At 50.3% G+C, this 23,409-nt stretch overlaps 7 protein-coding genes across 7 annotated transcripts; 3 read left to right on the plus strand and 4 right to left on the minus strand.

Moving 5' to 3' along the window:
* Positions 1-2,987: 2,987 nt before the first annotated feature.
* BROUX77_005675 (uncharacterized protein) lies at positions 2,988-7,673 on the minus strand (the record flags this gene model as incomplete). The annotated part of the gene is made up of 2 exons (XM_073750574.1): positions 2,988-6,629; positions 6,702-7,673. The coding sequence occupies 2 exons, from the start codon at positions 7,671-7,673 to the stop codon at positions 2,988-2,990; spliced, it is 4,614 nt and encodes a 1,537-aa protein (XP_073604561.1).
* A 583-nt stretch (positions 7,674-8,256) lies between these two features.
* BROUX77_005676 (uncharacterized protein) lies at positions 8,257-9,305 on the plus strand (the record flags this gene model as incomplete). Its single annotated transcript, XM_073750575.1, has 3 exons — positions 8,257-8,404; positions 8,470-8,708; positions 8,772-9,305. 3 exons carry the CDS (start codon positions 8,257-8,259, stop codon positions 9,303-9,305), a joined length of 921 nt encoding a protein of 306 aa, XP_073604562.1.
* A 505-nt stretch (positions 9,306-9,810) lies between these two features.
* BROUX77_005677 (uncharacterized protein) lies at positions 9,811-11,052 on the minus strand (the record flags this gene model as incomplete). Its single annotated transcript, XM_073750577.1, has 1 exon — positions 9,811-11,052. The coding sequence occupies one exon, from the start codon at positions 11,050-11,052 to the stop codon at positions 9,811-9,813; it is 1,242 nt and encodes a 413-aa protein (XP_073604563.1).
* A 2,629-nt stretch (positions 11,053-13,681) lies between these two features.
* On the plus strand, positions 13,682-15,112 carry BROUX77_005678 (uncharacterized protein; the record flags this gene model as incomplete). Its single annotated transcript, XM_073750578.1, has 1 exon — positions 13,682-15,112. The coding sequence occupies one exon, from the start codon at positions 13,682-13,684 to the stop codon at positions 15,110-15,112; it is 1,431 nt and encodes a 476-aa protein (XP_073604564.1).
* A 593-nt stretch (positions 15,113-15,705) lies between these two features.
* On the minus strand, positions 15,706-16,948 carry BROUX77_005679 (uncharacterized protein; the record flags this gene model as incomplete). Its single annotated transcript, XM_073750579.1, has 2 exons — positions 15,706-16,540; positions 16,626-16,948. The coding sequence occupies 2 exons, from the start codon at positions 16,946-16,948 to the stop codon at positions 15,706-15,708; spliced, it is 1,158 nt and encodes a 385-aa protein (XP_073604565.1).
* A 2,386-nt stretch (positions 16,949-19,334) lies between these two features.
* BROUX77_005680 (uncharacterized protein) lies at positions 19,335-20,574 on the minus strand (the record flags this gene model as incomplete). The annotated part of the gene is made up of 2 exons (XM_073750580.1): positions 19,335-20,169; positions 20,252-20,574. The coding sequence occupies 2 exons, from the start codon at positions 20,572-20,574 to the stop codon at positions 19,335-19,337; spliced, it is 1,158 nt and encodes a 385-aa protein (XP_073604566.1).
* A 1,975-nt stretch (positions 20,575-22,549) lies between these two features.
* On the plus strand, positions 22,550-23,380 carry BROUX77_005681 (uncharacterized protein; the record flags this gene model as incomplete). Its single annotated transcript, XM_073750581.1, has 1 exon — positions 22,550-23,380. The coding sequence occupies one exon, from the start codon at positions 22,550-22,552 to the stop codon at positions 23,378-23,380; it is 831 nt and encodes a 276-aa protein (XP_073604567.1).
* Between the last annotated feature and the right edge of the window lie 29 nt (positions 23,381-23,409).

Raw genomic sequence — 23,409 nt, forward strand, 5'->3', positions numbered from 1 at the left:
ATGTGCTGAAGTTTGGGCCATGATTCCTCATTTTCTTCTCAATTTTCCCTCTCTTCTGCCTCTCGGGTCCTCTCTTTTTTAATCGTCATTTGCCTGATCTTTTTAGTGTCATAGCCTAGGCCTACCTTTTTGGTCTCTGCAAACGTTATCTCTAGTTACCTTTATTTCACTAGCTAACTATTCCTTTGTGGCCTGCCATAGTTCTGGTCGTTTTAAGTGTGTCTGATCTTGAGCCGAAACTGAGGCGTCGAGGGAAAAAAACCCACCAGGAAGATCCCAATGCAAGATGGATTGGGAAAGATATGGCGGCACAAGAGCAGTAGAAAAATTTGAGGCATTGTGAAAGGCAACAAGACAAAGAAAAAGAGGTTATTATTTTTCTTATGTCAGAGAAATAATTGGCAGTTGCACTCGAAGACTCGAACAAACGGACTCGACTAGACCTCGATCTAGCCTCGAAGTCGAGAACGACAAATGTGTACAAAAAGGTACAAAGCACAAGCGCACATCTCTTTCCACATTCTACCCTTCCATCCCCCACCTCCATTAGGAAATACTCCCCAAAACGACCCTGTTTTTCTGACAGAAAGGGTGACTAGCGACAGAACGAGAAAACAAGACAAAAAAAGCGTCAGAGCGACTCTGCCTGCACACAGCAAAGCCACGCCGTAAAATCTCATCCGCCCCATCATCATCAGGGTCCTGTCTTATGCCCTGTATGACCCTAACCCTATAGAAAACACCCCTTGACAAACGCACTAAAAACAGACTGATCCCCCCAGGGCATCCCTTCTCTTAGTCCGGGGGGTTTCTGTTTGGTTTCATCATTACATGTGATAAGGCACAAGCTCACGGTAGAGGATAGCTGTAGTCAGCTCCGAGCGTGGAGGCCACGCTTTGTTTTTTTAGAAATGCTCCTCTATCCCCACTCTTCCCACATGTCACCGTCACACTTACATAGGGACCAACTAACTACAAGACAGATACTACGCTGACCCAGAAAAAGCTCTCCATGCGTGTGCTTTGGACATTTCTACATCTCCACCATGTATGCTCTTTCTTACATGCTGTATCCACTGTTCAAACAAACGGGCTTGCACCTGGACCCCCAGGCCAGGGCCCGTAGCCATCCAAGCACACGGACCGCTAGCCGCTGTTTGTCTATCCGTATTCTCTTTTGGTCTCTTCTTTTTCGTCTTTTTTTTTTTTTTTTTTTTTTTTTTTTTTTTTTTTTTTTCTGTCTCTTTCTTTGTTCTTCAATTCTGCATATGCAGCCCGCGGATATATACTTGGACGTCCGTAGCTTAATTGCGTTGTTCACACCCGCCCCTGTCTTGGTCTCTGTAGCTCTGACCACATCTTCTTGCAGTTAAGCTCGGCTCGCTGGTCTTTGCCATTGTATATGCTCACAGTCAAGTTTTGGTGGCGCTCGTCTCGCCCAAAGAACATGAACTTTAGTGCTTGGACTGGCCAAAGAATACAACTGCCTGATTGTCCCTTGTTCACGCTTGGCGAGATATTCCACAGCTCAACTCCCGAGAGAGTGTACGCACACATGTTCATACATGCACTACCGCCGCAGAACTACATACACGGATAGAAGGGGAAAAAGAAGGTCTTCGGAACGTTCTTCTCGTTTGACATGTTTTTATTCCGGCCTGCTCGACACAAAAAGCGACCTCAGAGCCAGCGTGCCTGGTCTCCTGCGTCATTTCGGAAGATTGCGCTGCCTGCATCTCCCTGGGTCTGTGCTTAGGCTTACTACTCTATGTCCTTGGCTGCTTGGCCGAGAAGACACACACATAACTAACCAGTAGCTAGTTATTTGCTTGGCTGAGTCTAACTAGATTTGCACACTTGTATAGATCGCTAGCTGACAGATTACTTGGACTTGCCGTACTACAAGCTACCCGACGAACCGAACGGCCCAGCGAACCGAACTCAAACTATCTCTTTTCTTGCCTTGTGTTCCCGTTTCTGCTCACGCCACCGCTCTTCTACACTCTGTATATTCTCTCAGGTTTGGTGGTCTGCACTTTGATATTGAGCTGCCCTGGCCCCAGGCTAAGCCCCCCCCAAATAACAAGCAAAAAAAAAAGAGCTCGAGAACTTCTTCTGTGCCTTGGAGGCGATACCCCTGCCCATAACCTCTCCTCGCGCGACTAATTCATGTGCTGATACTCTTTTTCCTTCAACTGTTGGCGACGCATAGATATATGCTTTCTAATCCAAAGCCCCCCCTTCTCCTGTAGTCTCGTTTGTTACTGCTCCTCCTCGGTATCCTGTTCCGTCCGCCCTGACTCCACCTCATCCACATCATACACATGTACAAACTACATAGTTACATGAACTTCTACGCTCGGCTTCTCGGTTCGCCTTGGCTTGGCTTGGCTTTCCCTCTTCCTTAAGCCCCGACCCACCCTGCCCAGACGCTCTCTTGAAATTGACGATCAGTAGAGCCTGCACCTTCTCCTCTACAACACCTGTATGTCCACATATCCAGCAAACACGTGGGAGAACTCGGCGAGGGGGATCCGTTCCTGTCCCAACAATATGTCTTCTCCCACATGCCAAAACGTCTCTGGCGTGCTTGATGTACAGCTATCTGTCACTGCATGCATGTCTCCCTGGCCCGGGCTCTATCTCAGCTCAGACCCCCCTCCCCTTCTCGTTGTTTGCTTGCGCTTGGCTCTTTTGGCCATGTCTTCTCTTCCTTTGACTACTTTAATATTGGCTGACAAGCCATCACATAAGCACAATATCCAAGAGTTTGCAGCCAATATTGGTCCTAGTTATAGGAACACAGACAAAGTCCCTGGGTGGGAGTGTCCAACGTAGAGACATGACCGAGAAAAAGAGAAGTGTACACTTGTGTGTTAATTAGTTACTGAAAGACAGAAAAAACAAACAACCTGTAGATATTCACATAGATTCAGAGACACATGCGACTAAATATCACCTTAACCCTAGTTAACCCAACAGCTTTCCTACCGTATGACCAATGTTGTTTGGTTGCCCCCAGCCGGAAGCTGGCCCTGCTGTGTGCGCCCTGGCCGACGCTCAATGTAGTCTTTATTCTCAATGGTCACGCTCTTGGTCATGTGGTTGACCTTGTAGACGCCGACAAGACGGGCCGCGAGCTCGAACATGTTGTTGCGCAGCGAGATGACGATGAACTGCGCGTTCTTGGTGCGCTCCTTGATGTAGTTGGCGACAATCGAGACGTTGCGGAAGTCGAGCGCCGCGTCGATTTCGTCCATGACGTACAGCGGCGTCGGCTTGTAGTGGTGCAGCGCAAAGACGAGCGCCAGCGACGACAACGTCTTTTCGCCACCTGATAGGTTGGAAATGTTCTTCCACGACTTTTTGGGCGGCATCACGCTGAACAGAATGCCCTCGCTAAACGGATCGAGCGAGTCGACTAGCTCCAGCTCTGCGTTGCCGCCCATCGTAATCATCTGGTACATCTCCTTGAGACGCAGCGAAATTGTGCTGAAGCCGGCCATGAAGCCCTCGAGCCGCAGCCGCCGAAGGTCGTCGCAGCGCTTCTTGGCTGAGTCGCGCTGTGCCACGGCCGATGCAAGATCTTCAGAGCGCGCTGCATGTTCATCGACGCGGCGGCGGTACTCGGCAAGAACACCGAGATCGACGCTGACCTCCTGGGTCTTCTCTTCGAGAGCGGCGATTTCACGCTTGAGCGTCTCTTTGCTCATGTCGGCCAGCTCGTCGCGAGAGTAGCGCGGGAGTTCTTGGGGCTGTTTGGAAAGCGGAATCTCCTCTGCCTCTTCTTCCTCCTTCTTGCTTTCTTTCTCTTCCTCCTCCTCATCTTCTTCCTCACTGCCCTCATCATCATCATCTTCTTCATCCTCATCATCAATATCGTCCGCATCGCCCATCTCAACATCCTCATCCTCGTCTCGTTCCACCTTCTTCTTCTTCGACGTTTTCGCCTTCTTCGCCGCACTTCTGCGCACAACTATCGACCCAGAGCCCATCAGATCCTCAATGTTTTGCAGTTCAAGCTTAGCCAGCTTGTCCTCCCAGTACTTGGAGCTGCGTTGACTTTCAACTAGGACCTTTTCGTTCTGCTCGAGTTTGTTGCGCATTTCAATTTCCACAGCACGTGTCTCATTGAGCTCTGTTGTCTTCTCGTCCAGCTCGGCCTTGAGCCCAGCAAGCTCCTGCTTTTTGACCGATAGCACCTCGTTGGCCTGGTCCACACGGCCCTTGAGATTGTCAGCAATCTCATCCTGGTTGGCGATTTCATTTTCCAGCGTTTCTAGATCTCGCGTGGCCGCCTCAAGCTCCTTGCGGGCTTTAGCTTGATCGCGCTCGAGCTTGACAATCTGCTTTTCGGCCTTGACCTTGCGCACCTCGGCATTGGAAACCTCTTCGTTGTTGTTTGCGATTTCTTCCTTGAGCGCGTCAACCTTGGCGCGTTGAGCCCGGAGTTTCTCGCCACCAACCTCCATGATCTTGTCCTGGAGTGCCTTGATTTCTGCCTCTACACTGGCCGTCTCGCCATGCAGCTTCTCAATATCGCGTGTTAAGCGTGCAATCTCCTTCTCAAGTGCTGCCATGCGACTGTCATCGGCGGCATCTGACGACTGGTCCTCACGGCCCAACTCCTTGATGCGGCGAGCTGTGTCGGTCAGGTTCTTGGACATACTTTCAATCTCCAGGCCAAGCTTTTGCATTTGCGTGTCGAGCTGTGGGATTTCTGCCCTGACTCCCCGGAGCCGCGTGTCAAGATCACGCATATACTCCTGATATTCTTGGAACTTGGTCTCCAGGGCGTCCCGGTCCTGCTCAAGCTTGGCTACGACGTCGGGAGATGTCGACGCTACCATCTTGGAAGACATGAGGCCCTTCTTGACTGTTGTACCACCACCAGACATTGTACCCGACTTATCAATTAGCTCTCCAGCCAGTGTCACCACACGCCAGCGCTTGGCGCCGTAGGCAATACGGTTAGCCTGGACCAAGTCTGTGGCCACCAGAGTGTCCTGCAGCGCATGGTAAAAGGCTGGCCGGAATCTATCTTCCTTGGGCTTGACTAGATCAAACAACCGGGGAGCATTTTCAGGAGTCTGGATAGCAGACATGTCGCGGACACGAAGCTTGTCAAGACACATAAAGTTGCCTCGGCCAAGGTTAGTCTTGCGCAGATATTCGATGCACTGCTGGCCACTCTCTACGCTGTCTGTCACAAAGTTGTCCAGCGCACCACATGCCGTTGAGATGGCAACGTCATACTTTTGGTCGATAATACCAAGATTTCCCAGGCGACCGTGGAAGCCATCGATTCTGCCTGACTCCTTCATGCGCATTAACGCTGTGAGCACGTTGCCCTGGGTCTGGCTTTTGCTAAGATTGGAGCGCGCCTCGTCAGCCTTTTGACGTGCGTTTGAGATCTTGGCGCGGACTCGGGGCTCCTGCTCGCTGAGTGACTTGGACTCGGTCTCTAGCTCTGTCACTTCACGCTCGAGCTGCTCTTTGCGTTCTTGACACTTTCTGAGCTCTTCCTCTTTGTCGCGACCAGAGTGTCTAATGGACTTGGACTTGGCCTCGAGCTCCGCTACAGCGACTGCTCCGGCATTGGCTTTTTCTTGTAGCATGTTAAGTTCTGATTGAGCCACAGCAATGGCTGACTGTTTTTGGTTGATTTTGTCCAGCCACGGCTCCAGCGACTTTTGCAATACAGAAATTTTGTCAGAGTAAGCCTGTGTTTTTCCCTTGAGTCCGTCTCGGATGCGGCCCAACTCAGCTTCCTCCGTCTCGACCTGGGCCTCGAGGTCGCTGATCGTCGATGACCGAGCTTCAATATCGGTAGCACATATTTGGATGGTCTCGCGGGCCTCAGCTACAGTATGTCCGGCGTTTTCAATAGTTTTATCCAGCTTGACACATTTATCATCCAGAAACTTGCGCTTCTCGTCAAACTTGACGCGTTCCTGTTCAAACTTGGTCATCTGTTTGACTAGCGCTTGGACTTCCTCGTTGACAGCCTCAAACTCGGCATTACCCTTATTGAAGGCTCTGGTAAGATCCTTAATGATCTTCTCGCTACCATTATGCTTTTCCAACTCGGCATTGAGCTCCGCTGTGGTCTTGGCAATGGCCTCTTCGCTGACAGAAATGTTGTCCTGGCTGTCGGCAATAAGCATTTGGAAGAGCGCGGCACGCTTCAGCGCCAGCTCATTTTCGTCATGTACAAAGGCCAGCGCCAGATTCTTTTTATCCTCCAGGCTGTTCTTTTCCTTTTCTACGTGCTGCACACGGCCACTCTTTTCCATGCAGATATCATTGAGCGTCTCGACTTCGGTGGCGGATTCTTCGATAGGTGTTTTGTACTTGGAAGTGCCGATAATGTCTTCCAAATACTCTAACAAGCCGTCCTCGTGCTCGTTGCCGGCTTTGGCCTTCATTTGCGCAATGGATTCGACTTCACCCTGCAAAATAAGGAAACGCTTGTGGTCGAGGTCGACGCCGCGGTCGCGTAGTAAAGTCGTTACGGTGGTGAAATTTGATTCGCGGTCGTTGATGTAATATTTGCTAGAGTTGTTCTTGAAGGCCTTGCGGGAAATGACTAGCTTGGAGTCAGGGACAACATCAGAGCCGCCACCAGGCTACAGATGAAAAGAATATGAATCAGCAAATATTCACAATGAACAAAAATAGAAGTGCATGTTTAAACTTACTCTGTCCAGCACTTCATGGAAGTGCACGGCGACCTCGCAATGGTCTAGATTCGGATACTGTGCCGAGTTGTGGATTAAAGCAGAGATCTTGCCTTGGCGCATTTTGCTTGCACGGAAGCCAAATACAAACAGTAGCGAGTCAATGACGTTAGACTTTCCGGATCCATTGGGTCCGACAACTGACGAGAATGATGCATGGAACGGACCGACTTCCTGGCGACCAGCATAACTCTTGAAGTTGTTGAGAATAAGATATGTGATGACGATGCGGGGCTTGGGCGTTTCATCCAGAACCACGGGCTGCGGCATGGTGCGTGCCTTGAGGACAATGTCCATGGGTCTCTCGAGCATGGTGTCCATGGCCTTGATGGGTTTGAAGGGGGACTGTGATCCGGTCATTTGTGATGAGGATGGCCGGGCCATGCTGGTGGTGTTGGTAGTGTCTCCGAGGCGCGGCGAGCTTTCGTGCTTGATTTTAGGTTTAGCGGGCGAGGAAGCAGCGTCAGTGTTGAGCGGGCCCGACTCCGACTTGACCATGACCGGCGCCGGGGCATTTGCCGGCGGCGCGCGGGAAGCAACCTGGCTTTCCTCTTGCAGTTGCATAGTCACCTCATCAGCAGAATCGATTGACATTCGTGAGGCGTCCGAGGGCTCATCGGGGGCCACTGACATGCTTGAAACATCGGAGGCTTCTGATGAAGCCAAGGAAGACTTTTTAGACCGGCCTAAGGCTGGTTTGCGAGCTACCGGTTCTGCGGCAGAAGACCTAGATACGTTTGAGGCTAGAGATGTGCGAGAGCGGGTGACCCGTCGTGATGTCGTGACTGGCAAAATGCTAAGTTCGTCTTCATCGCTGTCGAGTTGCTGGTGCTTGACGGAGCGGGTCGAGGCGACGGATGTGTTGGCAATGCTGCTATCGTCGTCATCAGAGTCGACAATGCGCCGAGCGCCACGCCGGGTGCGGGCTGACATGACGGAAGGGGGGCGGAGGACAAAAAAGGTGTGGTACGTCCAAAGAAGTCCGCAAAGCGAAAAGAGGGATGTCAAAGATCAAGGAGGGGTACTGAGGATTCGAAGACAGATAGATTGCGGGGAGAGAAAAAGGACCGAGGGCGTCAGTCAAAGGGATAACTGTCAAAGTAGAATGAAATGAAGAGGACTGCCTCGACACAGAAGCCACACAGAAGAGGCGTTGAGAATGCTCTATATTGATTACAGCGGAACGCGGAGTTCTCTGATGACGCTTGAGGCCGATCGTCTTTCATGCTTTGCTGGAGGAAGCATTTTGTTGTTGACGAGGAGATCAAGCTAAGCCAAAACGGGCAACCCTGTAAATAACCTGCCCCACAACAAACATGGACTACGCCACATGTTCACGTCTTGCGCCACATGCAAACGCGTGCTAAAGTATGGCGCTGGCTTATCGTGAACTTATCGTGGGGTAGCAGGGCAATGTGCTAGCACAATGCGGTGGGACACAGAAGCTGTTGGCGGAAGACTTAGCAACCAATCTTGTTTAGTGCTCTGCCTCGGCCTCGTTCCAAGCTTCATCGCCATGTTTGACTATCACGACTTTACCCAAGTCTTTGGCTCGGCGCCCTTTGTGGATCGCAGCCAGGCTACGGAGGCTGAAGGCTTGCGGAAGGGCCTGAACGGCGCTCTCTTTATCGACCGCGTCCTCAAGGCCTTGGGCATCACCAAGTGTGAGTTGCCAGCCAGAAAACTATACTGTCTGCTATTCTAATATACTGACCTTTTGCGCTGCCAGCCAAAATATATCCGCCCAAGACAGACACAGCGCTGCGCAATCTACACAAAGATGTTTGCGAGACCAATATGAGCGTGCACCACCGACTGTCTATTTTGTTTTATGCTCTGCTCGATCTGACTCCCCAGAAGCACCAGTCTGATGACCTGGCTGTTGTGTTCGCAACCAAGTCAGGGCTTCCCCAGAGATACCAGACCTTCATGCGGGGGCTGTATTACCTGGACAAGCACCAATTCAATGTATGCTAACCGAAGCCTTACTGTACTGACTTCCTACTAACCATTTCTCTTTGATACCTGCAGCGCGCTCTCGAGTTTATCTCCCACCCATCCCTCATTCCCGACTTCTCCGACGACATCATTACCGTACTTGCTCTGAACGCGCCCTCAGAAACTGACTACTCACTGGTCCTCACTTACTTCAACACCGTGCAGCCTGTGCTCAAGTCGTCGCGCGCTCTCGACCTGCTCTTCACAGCTATGGCGCGCACCAGCGTATCCCAAGCGCTGACATACTCGCGTACCCACAGCGACCCGACGCGCCAGGTGCTTTTTGGCAAGCTGATTTTTGTTGTGCTCAGCGCCGAAGGATCAGCAGACGGTGCTGCGTCAGCTGCTGAGCTGGTAAGCGCTGTGCTGGACGCCGACGAGGAGGCCTGGTTTGATGCGTATCTTACGCATGGTGAGGGCAAGGCGCTGAAAAAGGCCCATGATACGCTTGTCATGCGCAAAATTGCAACAGGCCGGTATCAGGAGGCCGTTGTTGAGAGGGGAATCAGCAGCCAATGGGGCGGTGTATTGGAAGGTGTTAAGAACGGGCTGGGTGGCCGGGCATGAAGACAGGCCTTTGCCTTTCTTTGGTATTTGTTTCATGGATTGCTTGTTTTACCTTTATTTGTGTTTATGGACTCTCTTTGATAGCATAGCTTGGGCCGAAATTTCTTTTTTGAATTCATTGTTTTGTTTTTAGTTTGGGGAAACATTGCTGTTTTGTTAAAAAAAATCTAGACTGAAAGGACATCAAGGAGAACTAGACGAAATTGACCAAAAAAACTTGATTGTGATGAAGAGCGTGAAACAACTTGACAACCTTGGAAAAGAATATGAACTGTGAACTGAAAACTGAAAACTGAAAACAGTGAAATAGGGTGAACGAACCCTGATGGAAAGTAAATGATCATTCGGTCATAGCCAGCATTACCGAACGCCCATCATCGTCGAGAAGTCCGAAAAAGCAAATAGTAGCAAGCAGGAAACACAAAGGGAAAGCAATCTTTCCCAATACTTTCAGTAGTGACTCAATAGATGCTACACTAATCATAGTCTGTCAAGCTACTTGTTCTCACAGCACCGTCGTCACCAATAGGCCAATCCCCGCCAATGTAACTGCTGCCACAATTGGCCAGACGATTGCGTTCACCATGGCCGAAGCCGCCCCGGAAGACTTGTCTTGGGGTTCTTCCATTGGGTCGGTCTTATTGACGCTATCGCCGTCCTGGCCGTTACCCTCACTGCCCCCACCAGTGTCACGGGTGTCATTGTTATGACTGTTTGAATCATTGATGACCGTCGCAGAAGTGTGCGAGGAAGATTCCAACTCGGTAGAAGAGGAGAGGGAAGCTCGAGTGACGGGAGAAGTTGATGAGGTTGACAAGGTTGTCAAGGTCGATGAGGTCGAAGTGACAGCTGTAATGTCACTTGTAGAAGGAACAGAGACGGGTGAAACGGCAATTGGAGTCGACTGCGTGCCAATGGTGGTTGCAGATGAGGAGGCAGTAGTAGTCGGGAGGATCGCAAAGGTTGAAGAAAGCTCTTCAACTGAGAGGGCGGGCGACGTCTTGGAGGCCGATGAAGAGGATGAGCCTACACTCACAGGAATGGTGACGGTGATGATTGGGTGTCCAGCGGCAGCCCCGGTGACGGTTGTCGTAATCAGGCTCGCCTGGGCAGATCTTGGAATCTCGTTGAAGTCCGGCGGAACTAGGCCGTACAAGGTTGTACAGGGGCCAGTGGAACCAACAACGTCAGAAGCACTAACAGTGTCACTCGGACATTGGGTGAATGTGACAGTCCTATAATCGGAGGGGATCTCGGGAGCAGCCGTTACTATGCTAAGTTCTGGCGTAGTGGTTGAGGACGGCGAAAGAGTCACTTGGCTTGTCACCTGCGACGGTGCTTCTTGAATATCCAGATATGTCTTTGGATGACTGCTGGTGGATGCGAAATCAGTGAATTCAACAACAGAGAGATCAGTCGCGACTGAAGAATGAGGCTCACGGAGCTTGACATGAGCATACGATACCTTGAGAGCCATTGTGGCCTGGGAACGGCCGTGGCTATTAACGGAAGATATTGACGGCACCGAAGGGCTGGTAGTAGATGCCACAGAAGAAGAGGTAGAGCCATGTGAGAGCGAAGCGCCAGTCCGGTACGTTGCGAAAGTAGTAGACAAGGCGGCTGGATACGAGACACTTGTAGTGGCGGAAAAGGAGGAGTAGGATGAGGTCGAAATTAGAGAGGAACTTGGTTCAGAAGGAGGGTTTTGACTACGAGCCAGCTCGAAGTCAGAACCTCCCGCCAGCATTATGGGGAGGGCGTAGACGCCTACAGAGACCGCTAGCCAAAAATGGGCTACCGAAGGCAACATAAAAAAGAAAAAAAGACAGACCAGATCAACAGACTGGCAGGAAATCAAGTAGAGAAGCCTGCTTGGTGGGGTGAGATGAAAAGTTTGATCACAGTTGAGGGTCTGTAAAGGCAATAAGAACGACGGTAACTCGGATAGTTCAGAAGAAAATTCCAAGTAAAGAAGACCACGGTATGCTTGATTACGTCGAGAAGAGAGAGAAGGGGGGGGGGGGGGAGGACGACACCAATCAGGGCGGCTGGATAGGTGGTATTTATAGTAGCGAAAAGTAGAATGGTTGTTTTCCAGTCCAGAGCTATGGAGCAAATCGAGGATTTTTTGGTTGCTAGGGCAAGAGACAGACAATTTGTTGAGAGGGCCCCGTGACCATTTTCCAGGCTGGCACAATAAAAGCCCATTAAAACAACAAGAAGATGAGCCAGAATCAGGACTTGAATGGGTTTCAAGGAGACATCCTGAGCACGGTAGGAAACATGTTCGCCGGCTATTGGCTCAGCATGACGCCATACCGACACACCCCCAGAGAGATTTGTCTGAGAACATGTTGGTGATAGTGTGAGGCAAAGTGACCATTTGCTTGGGCTTCTAGTGGCTCAATTCAGAGAGATGGCGTATTCTTGCTTGCGAGATAGGAGTCGGCCTAGATAAAAGTCTATTTGTCGAGAGATCATTTGTCGTTGAGGTAGGTGGAATGGCATCATCGCCAACAGATACTGTCCAGTAATCATTGGCTATGGCTTTCCAGTTCCTCAGGGTGTCGACTGCTGCAAACATCGTGACTCATAGGCGGTCGAGCTGCGGTGATGTTGAGAATGCCGATATCGCTATCAATGGCGGAGCGAGTGACGGGACACTCTAGGCAGCAAGGCCCAAGACAAAGGCAATATGCGAGACCGGGACTCCCAGGGCGTCTTTATTCTCGTGGTGGTTTTAGGACGCACAAACAAGAGACGAAGAAGACAAAGCTCGGTTTGCGCAAAACTTCGCAGCTACGACATTTCCAGAAGACGTGGCTTTCCCGAGACCTGAAGCAAAAGAAGATGGCATGAGGTCTGTAGCGATACTGAAAGTTTGCTGTCTCTAGACTTTCGACCTATCTCTCAAGGTCCTTCTATGACTCTTTTTCTCAAAAGATGCAACTACTTGAAATTTTCCATGTTGAGCAGGAGATGTCTAAGCTGGTTGCTCTGCAAAAGACCAACAATTAAGTAGCTACTTACATGCATATTTTGACAGTGAGCTCCAAAGTGGAGTCATTCATGGATGGTGCCAAACTTTGTTCAGTGGGTCTGTGCGATCAGGACGACCCTGTACATTTTTGGCTTTGTTGCTATTGGAACCACCCTTGTCCCATGTTTATGTTTGCTCCTCCAAAGCCTGGTACCTACGGCCTATCCCAATTCGGGAATCTCCTGGGAACACAAACTTCGACCAATAGCGTAGTTAACTGTGTGAATCGTTGATCTATTCAACTCGCTCTGTTCTAGGTTTTGGGCGTCCTCCTGGTGTCCTTTATATACTCCTCCTATGTTCAGTCATGTGCGCACTCATCTATGTAAGGGCCACTCATCTATGTGAGGGGGCACTCTTTTTCTGACATTAACTAGCTCATCTCGAGCATTCGCACACTCTTCTTCTTCTTCTTCTTCTTCTTCATCGCATATTCTCAGCAACAATTTGAATGAATGAAAGCTTTACTTCTTCCTACAACAAGAACTTTGTGTTGCCTGGCGTCAATGTCACATTGTACAAGGTGATAACCCTTTGCCTGATTCACCAAGCTAGCACCAACGTCTAACATATCCTTCACTCTTTTTGATCCCAGATGTCAGATGTCATTTTGGGTCTCCGCACCCTTGGCAATTTTCAACTGCCGACAGATTCCAGCCCAGTCTTTGGGGGATTTCCGCCTTTGAGGCTCTTCTTGGATTCATTGTAGCGTCTATGACGTCCTTTGTGCATTTTGATCTTGCGGCACAAAGACGTTTCCGCATGTCGGAAAGGCCACCCGCTGCAAAGAAAAATAAGCTTAAAACGAGTCAGACGCTATTGTATCAGTCTGCTTCTTTTGGACTGGGATGGAAACCTCTAAGCACACAAAGACGTTTGCTGACAAAAAGATTGTCTACAACGGTATGGAACCGTAACACATGGAAAATGATATATTAATGGCCGTTGCCTCTTGGTCTTTGACTTTTTTAGTGAAACAAGAAAGCGCCTAGTCGGTCAAAGGTTTGCAGTACAAAGCTCTTGTTGCTCTAATGGAGACTTTGTTGCTCTGCCACAAGGCCAATGAAGGGCCTCGTTTCCCGCCTTGAAGTCCCGCTACGGAGATAATGGCCGGTGCCCGCCTGGCCTTGTGCTCTCCATAATCACGATACAATGAACTGGTTACTGGCCTAGCTATGAAACTAAAGGCCGCGAAGAGATATAAAAGGGCGGCAGTGGTGATGAGGTCTAGAGCATGAGGACTCTCACGCCCATTCACCTCAACTTAGCAGTACAGCACTCTTCAAACATTACCGCTGCTTCTTCCTTTCGCCCTTTTGTTCCCACCTCCGCAAGAATGTGGACTCTCTTTTCTACCCTGGCCATGATGTTAGCTTGGGTTTACCAACTTATTGAACCAGAAAACTGGCCCTTTGTCTTTGTTTTCTGCTTCAAGTATGTCCGGGCGATCATCCACCAGTTCGCCTACACCTTTCTCAGCCGCCCGTCTCCGATTCCCGCCAACCCGAGCTATTTCCCATCTGACGCCACAATTATCGTTCCTACAGTTGACCCAGAGAACGCGGACTTTGCTGAATGTGTACGGACGACTCTCGAGAACCGCCCCGGTGAAATGGTTATTGTTACTGTTGGCAACGAAATGCTCAAGACCCTGAGAAAAACAATGCAAAAGTACCGTTTGTTTTTCCCTACTACCAAGATTCGGGTCTGCGCAATTTCCGAGGCCAACAAGCGCAAGCAGATTTCGTCCGTTATCGCCTCCATCTCGACCAAGATCACGATTCTTGTCGATGACCACGTTTTTTGGCCTTCTCAGAACTTTCTCACTGCCATCGTCGCTCCGTTTGAGGATCCCAAGATCGGTGGCGTCGCTACTGTCAAAAAGGTTCGTCGCACTGCTCCTGGCCACTTCAACTTTGCCGCCTTCTGGAACATGCTTGGTGCTATTTACCTGGAACGTCACAACTTTGAAATCCAGTCCACCAACGCCATCGACGGTGGTATCTTTGTCATCTCTGGTCGCACGTGTGTCTACCGCACTCAGATCTTGCAGAATGAAACCTTTCAGCACAATTTCACCCAGGAAATGTTCTTCTTTGGCAGATATGGCCCGCTGAATGCCGATGACGACAACTTCATCACTCGCGAGATTGTCAAGGCCGGGTGGAATATCAAGGTCCAGAACCACCCCGATGCGCAAATTGTTACCACTGTGGGCACGTACCCCAAGTTTCTCTCGCAGTGTCTTCGCTGGGCTCGGACAACCTGGCGCAGCAACCCGGCCTCGATGTTTACCGACGACCGCAGCTGCTGGTGGCGCACTCCCTGGACCACGTGGGCAGTTTTCATCTACACTCTGTTCAACTTTTCCCTTGTCATTGACTCCACTCTCGTTTACGGCCTGACTTGCACAACTTGGTACGCCACAGCCGACCCCTCGACTCGCATGAAGATGATTGTTGCTCTTGCATTCTGGATTGTTACTTTCAAGGCCCAGAAGCTAGTTCCCTACTTCCGTGACCACCCTCGCGACTTCGTCATGTTCCCGTTCTATATTCTTTGGGCCTATTATCACTCGCTCATCAAGGCGTACTCCATGTTCACCTTTTTTGATGTGGTGTGGGGTGGCCGTGATCTTTCAAAGATCAACATGAACAGTGTCAAGGAAAAGGAACTCGCCAATCCTGGCAACCGAAGCACATCTCAGAGATATGGCAGAGTACTGAGCGAAAAGAGCCCTTTCGACATAGATAGTGATGACGAATAATTCCAAGTCCTTTGCTCTGAACAGATCTAGTAGTATTGGAAATAGAAATGTGAAATGTATCTCTTAAGTAATAGTTGCTTGGCTTTCGCCAATCGACCTAGTGATTTTTGATAATGAAAAGCTTCTTCACTTGCTCAAGCCTTAACATACCTATTTTGTGACTAGTTATATGTGACTCTAGATAGTATACTTGTACTTTAACTACAAACTCATGTTCTATCAGACCCTTGTGTAAATTCCACAATCTCTTCCGTCATGCCCATTTCAAAGTTGGCCTTGCTTCGACTTATAGATTGGGCCGAAAGTAGATTTTATGCCATGCCGCACCTCAGGGGTTTCACTATCGAGTCACTAGACATACTTGATACTGTACACGAGTAGGCATAGTTAGTTAAAGAATCTTGCAACGTGCAGATTCTGAGGATGGGAACCGGTCTATATGCAGAGAATGCGACACCAAAGTCATCAAATCTAAATAACAAAAATATGTATGTAGTCTATAATCTAAAATAAGGAAAGTCATTACACAAATAATATTTACCAACAGAAGAAACATCGCCAACTTGGGAGACCGAAAACACTCCTTTGATACTCTACGAGTACCAGTTGTTGGGAGTCCAGTTCACAAAGCTAGGGTTGATGTTCTTGATGTTACCCACACCCAGATTCGCAGCATCGTTCATCAGCTCGTTGTGGAAGAGCGAAAGGGCCTTGGCTACACCTTCTCTGCCAAAGACGTTGGCGAACATGATGGGGCGACCCATACCAACAGCCTTAACGCCCAAGGCCAACAGCCGAAGTGCATCTGTGCCGTAGCGTACACCACCGTCAGCCAGAACTTCGATTCTCTGGAAGATAGTCGGGTCCTTCTTGTAGATCTCAATGGCAATCTCCAGCGATGAGGGCGAGCCGTCGAGGTTGCGGCCGCCGTGGTTCGAGAGGATGATGGTCTTGACACCATGAGAAATCGCCGCCTCGGCATCTTCAACTGACTGAACACCCTTGAGGATGATTGGCAGCTTGGTCATGGCGGTGAGGCGATGGTACATGTCCCACGTCAGAGTGATGAAGCGGTCGTTTGCAGAGCCGACATTGTGGCGCAAGGCACGCTGGCGCGAGGGCGAGCCGGGCGAATCAATAGCCCACACGATAGCCTTTCCGCCTGTCTGAGCCACCCGGTCAAACAGGATCTGCGTGGCGGTCATGTTGTCTGTGTTGTACAGCTGATTGAAGATGACTTGGCCAGGGCCCCGTGCCGCAGACAGTTCCTCCATGGTATTTCCTGAGAAGCCAGAGGGGATGTACAGGATATTGGCGTCGTTAGCGGCTTGGAGAATGTTCATCTCTCCGCCGGGGTGAGCAAAGTCGGCTCGAGCGCATGGACTGATGAAGAAGGGCGAAGAAAAATTGTAGCCAAGGATGCTTGTCCTAGAAGAAAAAGACAGGCATTAGAACTGACAATGCATACATGGTGGGGTGGGGGTTGAAGAAGCTAGGTGAGTTCACTACTTACTGCAGAGACGCCTCAATGTTGGTGATGTCATTGACCAGTGCCCGCGGACGGAACGTGTAGCGGTTGAAGACTTCCAGGTTGTTGCGGTACGACCACTCGCCACCAGCACCATTGCGGAAGTATGTGTAGTTGCGTGCGGGGAGATACTTGCGCGCCGCCCACTGGAAGTCGTTCAGGCCAAATATGTCATTGAGAGAAGGGAGGGTACCCTCAGCCAGGCCAGACATCACAGTCTCAATGCCAGTATCGGGCTCTTCGAGAAAGACCCGAGCAGCGGAGGCGGTAGATACCAAAGCGGTGACAAAGAGAGCTGTGAAGTGCATGATGGCGGATATCTAAAAAGAGGAGGTGGGAAGAGAAGATGTGCAGATGTGCAGATGGAGAGCAGATGAGGCAGATCTATACGACACAGGCCGAGTCTTTATATTGCGTCTGTCTATCGTTACTAGGCCTTCGTCGTCATGGACGGACTGGGCTTGGTTTTTTGCCGCTCACTTACACCCGTTTTCTGTCCTTGTCTATTTACAGGTTGGTTTCCTTTTTAGGACACCCCTGCACTCCGTCTCTTATCCCCTTGTCTAACAAGTGCGGTATGCCAGGAGCAACACGCGGATATCTCAGTAAGCCAACATTCTAACCCCGAGAGCATGATAGGGGTTGGAGTCGCTAGCTTAAAAAAGCGACTTTTCAGAGCTTGGCATGAATCTCATCTGAAAGACTACACACATACATACATCACAGCAGAATAGCTCCAAGAGCTATGTCCAGCCCACAGTAGCGGAGCTATAGCCCCCGTGGTTTGTGCAGTTAAGCTCAATAGCCCAGATGCACGTCACTCTAGGCGCGTGTTAACAGCCTTGTATTAGTCCGTAGAGCTATTAAGAACGAGAAATACAAGTCGGTGCAGACGGGAAAACCAAAAGTGGTGGTGACTATAGTTGCTGTGATTTCCAGTCAAGCGACGTTGTTTCCCGACGGCCGTCTTTGGGATCCCCATCGGCCTTTATGCAGCATCGCCTTTTCCCTCTTTGCCATGATCGCGTCAGCGCTGCATAACCTCCAAATTCCCGTAGAACACTCGATTTTTGCGGGAGATCTAGGCAAAGCCGCCATCGCTTCTCATGATCTACTAATGATTAGCAATGCCCGCACTCCTAGGGAATGCACATGGCAAAGTCTAAAGTAAGCGACAAGGAAGAACCGAAACAATACTTTTTTTGGGCCGACAAGGGGCGGACGAGAGGGCGTTGTCATTGTTGCAGATTGTAGATATCTAGGGAATTTTCTGGCGGTTCTCCACCGCTTCTCTAGATTCCCACATCCCCGCTCCCGTCTCCGCTCATACACTTTAGCCAACCAAGCGGCAAAGGCTTCCGAAGTTGGAAGAGCCCTTGTAGAATGCACCCTATTAATGCACATACATAGCTCCAGAAACCATTTGTCGCACAGGCCTACTTGTTGTCTTCGGCTCTGCTGGATGCTTGCTGCTAAACCAAGGCTCTTCATCTGATGTGTGCTACTCAACCCTCGAGAAAGCAGAGGCAGTGTTGGTGGGTGATGGAGCTCCGGCCACTCCAAATGACTGCGGCGTAGTGTTGACCTTGGCAATATCGGTGAGTTTTCTGTTCTTTCATTGGTAGTATGCGGCCAGCTTACGCTCTCCTTTTGAGACCCTAGTTTCATGATCTCCAACCCTAACATCGGCACTCCGCTCCTCGCAAGATCGGTCTGGAAGGCTCCGTGGTGAGCATACCACTTCTGTTTTGATGGCAATGCACTCATGCCTCCGGCCTAGGGAGTTCAAGGCAGCTTCAGTACGTCTGATAAGTCTGTTGAAGTCTGCTTTGGTGGGTTTCTTGATGTACGGAGGGGATGAGTGACCGGTGTCATGGCCGAAGTTGACGCTTTTTTATTTTTTATTTATTTTTTTTTATTTATGCAACAATTGACATCACGATCAGTGATCCGAAGCCTTATATATCGAGTCGCATTGGTACGTTATGTGAGCATTAACTTGTGGCCACGGCAGCTGATTAATGCTCTGTGACACTAGCGAAACATCTTCATCACGGGTAATTGAACGACGGATGGCCCTGGAAAAAATGACAACCCCGGGTAAAAAACACAATATTTGATCTCCCCTCCCACTTTCTGAAAATTGCTTCACATCATCTTATGATTTTCAATCACACATTCCTTTTTGTCTGTGCTACTTTTTTGCACATCTTGGCCTTTTTTCCACATCACGGTAATTTGTGAGTACTCCTCTCCCCTAACAGACGCTTGAGAGGAATTCCAATCAAGATTGGGGATCAATTGTGGGCGATCCTGGCAAAGTTGATAAATGGCCTATTCACTACGAGCATTCTTCTGATGTGTATTTTTCAGGGTCGACTTTGCTTCTTGTTTGGTGTCATGAATGTTGAGTCTCTCATCTGATACAACAGGAGCTTCACAAATGCATCGTTACACATGCTCAATGTCACACAGGGACAAGCATCACAAGTACATCCAAGTACTTACATGGCCTGGAACAATGGCACAAGGGCAGTTGTTCTACATTAAATCACTGGAAATCACATTGACATCAAGTGAATGCAAAAAGAACTTGAATTTTATGAAATCTAGAAACAGAACGTCATAAAACACCATGACACTGAAAATATGTACAAGAAGAAATTGACCCCAGCTCAAGGCACCTCCAATGCTCTACGAGTACCAGTTGTTGGGAGTCCAGTTCACAAAGCTGGCGTTGATGCTGTGAATATTGCCCACACCCAGGTTCGCAGCATCGTTCATCAGCTCATTGCGGAACAGGGAGATGGCCTTGGCCACGCCGTCCTTACCAAATATGTTAGAGAACATGACGGGGCGTCCCAGACCAACAGCCTTAACGCCCAAGGCCAGCAGCCGCAGCGCATCCGCGCCGTAGCGTACACCACCGTCAGCTAGAACTTCGATTCTCTGGAAGATGGTCGGGTCCTTCTTGTAGATCTCAATGGCAATCTCCAGCGATGAGGGCGAGCCGTCGAGGTTGCGGCCGCCGTGGTTCGAGAGGATGATGGCTTTGACGCCATTTGCAATTGCCGCCTCGGCGTCTTCAACCGTCTGGATGCCCTTGAGGATAATTGGCAGCTCAGTCATGGTGGTGAAGCGGTGGTACACATCCCACGTCAGGGTGATGAAGCGGTTGTTCGCAGAGCCGACATCGAAGCGCGAGGCGCGCTGGCGCGAGGGTGAGCCAGGCGCGTCGATAGTCCATACGATGGCTTTTCCACCCGATGCAGCCACACGGTCAAAGAGAATTTGTGTAGCAGTAATGTTGTCTGTGGTGTACAGTTGGTTGAAGATGGTTTGCTCAGCGCCCCGTGCAGCGGCTAGGTCCTCCATGGTCTTGGCTGAGAAGCCAGATTCCATGTACAGAATGTTGGCATCATTGGCCGCCTGGATTAGGTTCAGCTCGGCATCAGGGTGGGCATAGTCAGCTCGTGCGCACGGGCTGATGAAGAAGGGTGACGAAAAGTTGTGTCCCAGAATGGTTGTACTGTAAGAAACGAAAGAGGCAAGAGTCAGTAACGACAGTGTGTGCTTTGTGAGATGAATACTTTTTCACATCAACTACTTACGTGAGCGATGCTTCAATGTCAGTAATGTCACTGGCCAGTGTCCGCGGGCGAAGGGTGTAGCGGTTGAAAACTTCCAGGTTGTTACGGTACGACCACTCACCACCAGCGCCGTTGCGATAGTAAGTGTAGTTCCGTGCGGGAAGATACTTCTGCGCCGCCCACTGGAAGTCATTCAGACCGACCATGTCATCGAGAGATGGGAGGGTACCGTCAGCCAGACCAGCCAGAGCGAGCTCAATGCCAGTATCGGGCTCTTCGAGGAAGAGCCTAGCAGCAGAGGTAGTTGAAGCCAGAGCGGCTGTAGAAAGGACTGTCAAACGCATGTTGGAAAGTAGATAGATGGGGAAAAGATGATGGAGAGAGAAGTTGTACAGATGAGATGATGGACGAGTGAACCAATTTCAGATGGACATAGTTCCAGTATTTATATCGTAGCCGTTTGCTGTGTCTGAATTTCCGTTCCGATCAACAGAGTCGGGCTGTCTTGTCCTCGTCCACTTACACCCCCATCATCTCTTGTCTTCCCTCGGTGTCTAGCCCAGGCCATTTTCCCTTTTGAGACATGCTTGTGTTCCTGTCGCTCCTTCTCCTGTTTAGTTCCTCCCCAGCAAGTCTTCACTTGGTAAGTCCTCCCGCGCGCTTCTTCGACCTCGTGACTCAGCTAGCAACGAATCCGAGTACTCAGTAGGTAAGAGCAACAGTGAATGAGGGGGTAGATATCACCTACTTACCAACTCCAACCACCAAACACCCCTAAAGCTTGGCATCGCAACTGGCAAACAGGCACGCAAGTAGTACACTTTGTTTGAACGTGCAGCAACAGAGCCACAAGAATCCATGTTCAGCACACAGCAACTCCCGTGGCTCTCCTAATTAGGCTCAACAGCCGTGACGTTATAGCTTGGAGCTGGTGCCAAGTGCCGAGCCCCCTTAAGGATGCTTATTTTCCGGTTGCTAACTGCTACAGGTATATTTACAGGCAGTCTTGTTACCGGTTCCCACCCATCAACAGCCATTCCCATGATCGGACAAGTGCCTATGACCCCGAAGACCGATTTGGGCGACTGTGGAAGACCGGAAGTAGGAACATTTTAGCGTACGCTTCTAGGTTAGTTACAGACAAACCCTGTTTTCTACCGCGCGCCTTTGGCAGCCCATCCGCCTCGTCGCTCCATAGTCTCGGTGGTCTATACTGCTGCTTGTTGTGGGGCGTCGAATTGGTCTGAGAGTCCCCGTAAGGCCATCACCATCATGATGTTGTCCAAACATTCTTGTGTTCCTGAGGGGGCGCATGGCAAAGTTTAAAGCCAGAGGCAAAAAAGGTTTTGGAGGCTGAAAAGGACTACAGAAAAGACTTTGTGAGAGAAAAGTTGTATCACGGAAATCAAAGACGACCAAGTCACACCGATAGTTATAGCAAGTTGACTAGCGGATTTGCGCCGGGCCGCTGCATTTCAAACTGCACGCTTACCCGCATAAACCGGAAAAGCTCTCATGGAATGGACATGAAGCTATGAAACTTACGACAGCTTAGTTGACACTTGCTTAATCTCCCGCTCAGACTGGCCAATTTATTCTCATGCCCCAAGTAACAATCTTCATCTGATGTCATGTTACTCAAGCCTAGAGACAACAGAGGCAACGGGAGGCGACAAAGGCCAAGCACGACACGCGTACAAAGTCTTGACCTGCATGACACAATTTCTGTGGTTGAACGGACCGATTGTGTGTGCCAGGATGTGGGATTGATAAGATTCTGCACATGTTTTTCTAAGCGAAGGAGGTCTGGAACAGGCACAAAATCGCCATCAAGCCGAGTTTAGGGTCTCTAGGGTTACCAAACCCAACTGTCACATGAACATGTAGGGATATGTCAAAATCCTTCCGGCTAAACAGCGGCTGCTTGCGACCCCGCCCTCGCTCTGTGAAGCGATCTACAGTCTCTCCACCCCTGTGATCAGTTCGCTGCTTCAGATGCATTGTGCCATCTGAATCACCGTCGAGAATCGTGCTCACAATCTTCTCATTCTGCCGCAATATGCGCAAGGCTCAAGCCACGGGCAGCTGCAGCTCTGTTTAAAACCGCAACTGGGCGCCCTTTGCCATGAGACTGAAGCAAACTCTGTTGAACCATCATTGTGTTCAGGGCCACTCTGTGCATTGAAATCTGTTAATAATCTATACTGGTTGCCGTTCTGTCTTTCCCGAAACTAAAAAACCCGGCGTTACCTTCTGAATTTACCTTTTTTTTCTGACTCTACATAATTCTACGCGCTGATTGCTGCCCCCATCGACATCATGCCTTTCCTGCTCAGAACCTCACCAGCTATAGCCGCTCGGGGAACCGCAAACCACATCCGCTGCTTGAGCACCACCAGCCCCTGTCGGCGAAGCTCTACCGGACACCGGGCCGAAGATCTCGCCTGGCCAGCCACGCCTAATCCCTCGCCCTACGAAATATTCAACATCCCCTCGAACAGCGCCTATGATAAGCGTCGCTTTGCCGAGCTCGTCAAGCTCTACCACCCGGACCGCCACCAACAAGCCGCATGTACTATCGACACGGCCACGCGGCTGGACCGCTACCGCTTAGTCGTGCTAGCCAACGAGCTGTTGTCCAACCCGGCCAAACGCCGCGCCTATGACCAATATGGCCTGGGCTGGTCCCCCGACACTGGCAGCGGCGCCACCGCACCCGCTGGTATGCATGCCTCCAGCCGCCAGACCGCCCACCGCTGGCAATCCCCTTCTGCCAACAGTGCCTGGCGCAACGCTACATGGGAAGACTGGGAAGCATGGCACGAGCAGCAGGCTGCTGGAGCAGGAGCGGGCACCGGGAGCCGCTCTACTAAACAAACACCGATATACATGTCAAACGGAGCGTTTGCGACGCTGGTGGTAGTGCTGCTGGGGGTGGCATCGGCAGCACATTACTCCTACATGGATGATCAGGCGGCATCACTGGCACATTCGCGGCAGCAGGAGAACAAACGTATCATGCGCATGTTGGCTTTGAGAGAACAAGCAGCAGCTGATATGTCGCGTGAGGAGAGGCTACTTTCATTCATTGAATCAGCAGGCTACGAACTTGATCTTAAGGAGGAAGACAAGTGCCAGAACCAAGTTTAACGGAGGTAGTGGACATGGAGCAGACGCAG

This window comes from Berkeleyomyces rouxiae (assembly GCF_048999995.1).
Source record: "Berkeleyomyces rouxiae strain 22BRR77 chromosome Unknown BrBRR77_ptg000005l, whole genome shotgun sequence".
In the NCBI taxonomy this organism is placed as follows: Eukaryota; Fungi; Ascomycota; class Sordariomycetes; order Microascales; family Ceratocystidaceae; genus Berkeleyomyces; species Berkeleyomyces rouxiae.